The sequence below is a fragment of the Chrysochloris asiatica genome, unplaced genomic scaffold (assembly GCF_000296735.1).
Source record: "Chrysochloris asiatica unplaced genomic scaffold, ChrAsi1.0 scaffold00015, whole genome shotgun sequence".
NCBI classification, from domain to species: domain Eukaryota; kingdom Metazoa; phylum Chordata; class Mammalia; order Afrosoricida; family Chrysochloridae; genus Chrysochloris; species Chrysochloris asiatica.
This window is the reverse complement of record NW_006408533.1, coordinates 25,942,895-25,950,230: the sequence shown is the minus strand read 5'-3', so window position 1 is coordinate 25,950,230 and position 7,336 is coordinate 25,942,895. Positions and strand designations below refer to the sequence as shown.

The 7,336-nt window shown below is 40.1% G+C and overlaps 1 protein-coding gene across 1 annotated transcript in view; it reads right to left on the bottom strand.

Moving 5' to 3' along the window:
* PIK3C3 (phosphatidylinositol 3-kinase, catalytic subunit type 3) overlaps window positions 1-6,926 on the bottom strand; it is a 186,512-nt gene extending 179,586 nt beyond the window's left edge. The window contains exon 1 of the mRNA XM_006835138.1: window positions 6,859-6,926. Within this exon, the coding sequence (XP_006835201.1) occupies window positions 6,859-6,926 (68 nt within the window). The remainder of the gene's footprint in view (window positions 1-6,858) is intronic.
* Window positions 6,927-7,336: the final 410 nt, after the last annotated feature.

Sequence of the window (7,336 nt, the reverse complement as noted above, 5' to 3'; positions counted from 1 at the left end):
TACAGGGTTTCCAAGGAACAGGTGACAGGTTTGGGCCACTGACCTTGTGGTTAGCAGACCAGTGCTTACCCTACAACACCATACTAGGACTCCTACAGCCATGTTGTTGTTGTTGTTATTAAGTGTCACTGAGTCCATTTCAACTCTTAAGGTTTCCGAGGAGCAGCTGGTGGGTTTGAACCGCCAACCCTCTAGCTAGCAGTCCAGTGCTTATCCTACAGAGCCACACAAGGACTCCCCTACAGCCACAGACACCCAAAAATAAAACAAAAAATAAGCAATACCATGTAAAATGGAAATATTTGTCTTAGTGCTTCTGTGGCGAAAAACATACTTTATTACATTTTTTGGTATTCTTTTACTTTTTTACTATTATGTATTACTTGACCATTTCTTTATATTTAAAAATTTACTGATATGCTATAAAAGTTACACACAGAATACGAAAAAACAAGGCACATTTCTTAAACACCAAGATTATGCCAGATATTTTATACACTCATTCTTATTTAATTTTCACCATATTCTCATTTTCTAAATGAAGAAGCTGGGACTCAGATATCAAGCTCATTATACATAGTCACTGAATAAACGAGAGCTGAGAATAAAATTCAGGATAAAACAGGGTGTTTTTAGGGGATACATGGCATTAAACAATTGTCAAAATCCATCGGCACATACAAAATAAATGCATCCTGGTGGTGTAGTAGTTAAAGAACTTGGCTGATTATTGAAAGGTCATCAGTTCAAACCCACCAGTTTCTCTACAGGAAAAAGACGTAGAGAAAAAACCCTATGGGACAATTCTACTCCGTCTTTTAAGGTAACTCTGAGTAGGTATCAACTTCGCAGCAAGAGGTTATACAATGAAGAAACCCTAACATAAGCTATTGCAACCTTATGCACAGCAGAACAAAACACTACCCAATCCTGGGCCAACCTCACTACTGTTGCCACGCTTGAGGCAATGGATGCTGCTACTTGGTCAATCCATCTTGGTGGGGGTCTTCCTCTTTTTCTCTGACCCTCCACCTTACCAAACATGATGTCTTTCTTCAATGACTGGTCCCTCCTGAAAATATGTCTGAAGTATGAGAGACTAAGTTTAGCCATCCTGGGTTCCAAGATGCACTCTGGCTGCACTTCTTCCAACACGGATCTGTTGGTTCTTTTGGCAGCCCATGGTACTTTCAATATTCTCCTACAACATGATAACTCAAATGCGTCAATTCTACGGCCTTCCTTATTTACTATCCAGCTTTCACATGCTTATGAGGTTACTGAAAACACCATGGCTTGGGTCAGGCGCACCTTAGTCCTCAAGCTGACATCTTTGCTCTTCAACACTTTTTAAAAGGTCTTGTGCAGCAGATTTGCCTAATTGTTATTGTTTTGTAGTTGCTGTTCGGTTCCATGGAGTCGGTACCGACCCATAGCGACCTTACGCACAGCAGAACAAAACACTGCCCGATCCTGGGCCAACCTCACTACTGTTGCCGTGGCTGAGTCCATCGATGCTGCCACTTGGCCAATCCATCTCCCTGGGGGTCTTCCTCTTTTTCTCTGACCCTCCAACTTACCAAACATGATATCCTTCTCCAGTGACTGGTCCCTTCTGACAAAATGTCCAAAATATGAGAGACTTGGTTTGGCCATCTTAGCCTTCCAAGGAGCACTCTGGCTGTACTTCTTCCAAAACGGATCTATTGGTTCTTTTGGCAGCCCATGGTACTTTCAATATTCTCCTCCAACACCATAACTCAAAAGCATCAATTCTTCTACTACGGTCTTCCTTATTCACTGTGCCAACCAACTCACAGTGACTCTATGTGCTACAAAACACTGCCCTGTCCTGTACCATCCTCATAATTGATGTTATGTTTGAGCCCAATGCTGCTGCCACAATGTCAGTCCATCTCGTTGGGGGTCTTCCTCCTTTCACTGATCTTGCATTTTTCAAGCATAAAGTCCTTTTCTAGGACCTGATTCCTCCTAACAACATGTCCAAAGAGAGAGGGAAACTCTTGCCATCCTTGATTTTAGGGAGCATTCTGGCTATACTCCTTCTAAGACAGATTAGTTTGTTCATCTGGCAGTCCATGGTACTTTCAGTGTTCTTCACCAACTACAAAATTCAAATGCATCAATTCTTCTTGATTTTCCTTCTTCATTGTCCAACTTTCACATGTACATGAGGCAACTGAAAATATCATGGCTTGGGTCATGTGAACCTTAATCCTCAAACTGAGACCTTCGATCACTAACACTTTAAAGAGCTCATTTGCAGCAGATTTATCAAATACAATGTCTTTTGATTTCTTGACTGCTATTTTCATGAGTGCTGATCATGGATCCAAGCAAAATGAAGTCTGACAATTTCAATCTTTGCTCCATTTATGATGTTATTTATTGTTTTGTTTATACTGAAGTTCAATCCATACTGAAGGCTGTAGTCTTTGATCTTCATCAGCAGGTATTTCAAGTCCTCTTCATTTTCAGAAAGCAAAGTTGTATCATCTGCATATCGCAGGTTAATAATGAGTCTTCCTCCTATCCTGATGCCATGTTCTTCTTATAATCCAGCTTCGCGGATTATCTGGTCAGCATACAGATTGAATAAATATGATGAAACTGCTGAACCCTATCCACCATGAGTGACCCCACTGGTATTTAAAATACCAGTGACATAGCTTCTAGCATCACAGCAATGCATAAACTACCATAGTAACATAAACTGACAGAGTGGTAATAAGTAAATGATAGACTTCAATTAGTAATAACGTACCAATATTGGCTCAAGAATTATGACAAACGTACCACAGGAATACTAAACATTAATAGTTAAAACAACGTGTAGGGAGTCAGAGATAAATAGGAAGGAACTCTGTACTTTTTGCTCATTTTTTAAAATAAACTTAAAACTGCTGTTTAAAAAGTCTATTTAAAATCAAATAAAAAATACAAAGATAAAGTTTTCTGGTTTTGGTTTTGTTTTCCCTAGTCCAGGAAGGTATACCGAAAAGTCTCTGGAGCATGTATCACCGGCACAGGAACACTGGTAGAGGAGGCCAGACAGACAGCTGAAATGAGTCTGAACAATACAGAGCAGATGGGAACAAAACCAGTAAGGAATCATCCCGGAAGAAAAGAACAACATGCACAAGTCAAGAGTCAAGATGACGTGTCAGGGGACGAATAAGTTGTTTGGTAAAGCTACAGTTTAAAGTTTATTTGTAGAAGTAAAAGAAATGAAAATGAAAAGAAAAATAAGGGCCGATCAATACAACTAATTAGTCATCAATATCTGTGAGGTACCTGGCACCACATGTGAACATTAAAAAAAAAAAAAATGTACTGACTGAATTATCTGAAATGGCAGAATATCATAACACGAATTGTTTACAGTAGTACTTTGTGGTTTTTTTCCTTCATTTTATTGTTACTATTGTTTTCATGATTGCTTTTTGACAGTAGTGTAAGAACAGACTGGAGTTGAGATTGAAACAAGGAAATCAGAAGACTCTTAATGAAAAAGAAATGAAAAAGGTACACTACAGCTAAAGAAGAGAGGTAGAAAGAAGGCCATGGAGCCAAGAAAATTAACAGGTGATTCAGATGAAGTGGTGAACAATTCATCGGAGGATAGTGATTCCAGTTTCTGGTCTTCACCAGCTTAATAGATGATGCTAATGATCATGAAAGTCAGAAGACAATACAGAAAGACCATATTCAGAGAGGAAAGCCTACAATGTCCTCAACTTTTTGGACAAGTTACTCCTAAAGTGTTTAGGTACACCCAAAGTGAACATATTCTGTGAGGACAGGCAGAGCTTGGAGTTATTATGAATCCAGTTCCAGAACACTGTAATAAAGCAAACATTCCAATAAAGCAAGTTTCATGATTTTTGTTTTTCATTTCCCAGTGAACATAAAAGTTATGTTCATATTACATTGTAAGTGCAATTGTTGTTGTTAAGTGCTGTTGAGTAGGTTCCGACCCATAGCAACCCTGCATAGAGTTTCTGAGGAGCAGCTTGTGACCTTGACCACAGACCTTGTGGTTCAAACTGACTTAGAATGCAGCACATTAACCCACAGCGCCACACCAGGGCTAGTAAGTGCAATAGCATTATGAAAAAGTGTGAAATATTCTGAGAATTACCAAGATGCAACAGAGACACGAAATGGACACAAACCTTTGGAAAAATGGAGCCAATAAACTTGCTCAACAGAATTGCAACAAAACTTCTATTTCTAAAAATCACAATATCTGCATAGTGCAACAAAATAAAGTGCTATACAGCAAGGTGTGTCTGTAGCTTGACATTTAATGATAGAGCTAAGAAAGATGCTGTTAAAGCCATAGAAACAAGTAAAAGGACCCAAGGAGAATACATAGACTGGAATCCTTTATGGATCTCTAATTAAATGATTTTAAATTGAAATTTCCTGCTGACCTTCCACCCTCCAAAAAAATTCCAATATTAGCAGTCTCTGAAATTAATTAGTAGTGAACTTTACCATACCATCAATTAATGCTTTCTCTTGAAGCCAAAATATTAAATGTGTGTGTCTAAAACAATGAACTTATTTTGGGGGCTTTTTTCTTTGCTGTTCAAACGTTTCAAATAAAGTCCACTCATTAAGACCAAGAAAAACTGAGGTAGAGACTTCAGGAAAGCCCTTTACTAGATAATGACAACGCAGGTCCTGTTTAAGAATCCAGTAGTTTCTGTTGCAGAAAAATGGTGCCCAGAATATTACACAAATATTATACAGTTTGGTTGTTACAAATCATTTTTACCAACACCTCAAAATGAACATGAAGGCTACGTCAAAACAGAAAGTAAACCTTTACTTCTTAAATAAAGCAATCATTCCAGGATATATCTGACAACTTAGAAAATATATCAGAAAGCAAGAAAATGCAAAGGAGTCCTGCTGGTGCCGTGGGTTGAGTTGCTAACCCAAAGGCCAGTGGTCCCAACCCACTAAACGCTCCATGGGAGAAAGATAGGGCAGTCTACTTCTGAAGAGACCGACAACCGTGGAAACCCTAGGGAGCAATTACAGGCACTGTAACTGTGGGTTAAGAAGCTAGACTGCAAAGTTGGTTTGAACTGCAAGGTTGATGGTTCAAGCTCATCAGTTGCTCCTTGGAAACCCTTTACAGGGTCGCTATGGGTCGGAACCGACTTGACGGCACTCAACAACAACACAGGACTTCTGGTATGGTGTCATGAGAAAAGAACTGAAACTCCTAACCTCAAGGTAGCAGTTCATATGCAATAAACATAAAAACTTCTTAATTCAAACCCACCAGCCACTCAGAAATCCTTGAGTGGCTCTGAGTTGGAATTGACTAGATGGCACTTAAGAACAATAGGGTCACTATGAGTCAGAATCCACTCAAGTGCAGTGGGTCAGAGACACTGTGTTTATCATATAACACAGACATTAGCCTTTTGTCTGTCAATTTGAATATTGGAGTAAATACTTATTGCATATGAATGATGTTATGGTTAGTGTTGGTTTTGACATATGAAAATAATTGTACTATTTTAAATAAAATAAATCAGACACAAAAAGACAAACAGTAGATGACCCTGCTTGTCTGAAATACCTAGAATAGGCAAATCTATTGATTAAAAAAGTGTATTTGTCATTTACTGGGTTTGGGAAGAGGTAGGAATTGGTTGTTAATGCTTAAACTATACTGAGTTTCTGTTTGGGATGATGAAAAAAACGTTTGGAAACAGTGATGCTGAATGCACAACATGCTAACAGTAATTTATTAACACTGAATTATACACAGAAAAACAGTTAAAGTGCTACCCATACTTTAATACATGGTGCTATAAAGATAAGCAGTGGACTGCTAACAGCAAGGTCTGTGGTTCAAAGCCACCAGACACACCTCAGGAATCCTATGCAAGGCAGCCTTGGGTCGAAATTGACTGGGTACTTAACAATTTTTCTTTTTTTAAAGAATTCCTATAATACCAACAAGGAATTTTGCAATAATTAAGTGCTTGGCTAACCAAACGGTTGGCTGTTTAACACTCATACTTTGGCTCCCCAGGAAAAAAGACCTGGCAATCTATTCACAAAAAACAACTAGAGCCTAGAAAACCTCACTATGCACTTGCACTCGTCACATGAATCAGAACTGACTCGGCACCTAATAACATGACACCACTTTAAAATGCACAAAAATTTCCACTTGGTCCTACCCAGGCCTCCATCTCAGTACCACTGTTCTCATGTCAACATGGCATGGCCTAGGCCAGGTGCAGATGAGAACTTCAACCAGTCGCCCAAGGTTTTCCTGCAAGGCTCTTCTCTCAAGGGTTCCTTGCTGCCTTTGCAATTTCCCTCTGCATGTCTTCCTGCACACTATCTCCTACTCATTCCCAACTACCCTAGCTTAGCATTGCCAAAATATCCAAAGATTTTTATCACCTCCCCAGCTCCTAAAACTGCATGCATGTGCATCCCGACCTCAACTACTACATCTGCCTGCCTCTACCTTCTCCATCATTTCTGCATTCTCCATTCTGCCTTCTAGCCCCGTTCTAAAAGCAAGGTCGGTTTCCTATTTACTAGCCTTAGTTTCTGTATCTCTAAAAAAATGAAACAGCAATAACCTTTCAAAAGTTCTTGTAAACAGTCTAAGAGAAGGCTGGAAAACACTGTGGGACTTTAAAGGATTTTCCCTACTGCTTTCTTTCTCAGGAACCACGGTCTCAAACCTACCACACAGCCCCTTACCACGCTTTCCCCGGCCACAGTTTTCTCAATAGCTGTCTTCTCCGCTCAACCCGCAGGTCCCCGCCTCCCCTTCCCCCGCAATCTTACATCTTGAGCTGGACGTTGATGTCCAGGTCACAACTATAGATGTAGTGAAACTTCTCCGATTCCCCCATGGCAAGCAACCTCAGCAAAAGCGACACCTACTAGGAGAACTCGACATAGGACACACACTGACCCTGCAGCCGCGGAGCACAACAACACACGTGCTTCCGGTTACGCCCTCGGACGTTAGAGCCGCAAATCACAGGCCCCAGCGCAACCCGACGCCACGGAACTACTCTCTCAAGCGTCCCTCTTGCGCATGTGCATAAAATGCCCACCATCTTACTTAAGGGCAAATAGGGTTCCGGAAACGCCTCTTCTTCGGTTTCAGTCCAGGTTTCCTGTACTTCCAGTCTGAACTTCCCTAAGAATTCTAAGAAGAAATTTGAATTAAAGAGTATTGCAACAGCTTTTGTTTGTTGCAGGATAAACGGGTATTAATCACAAGCTTAAACTGCAGTTGTTGTTGTTGTTAGTGCCG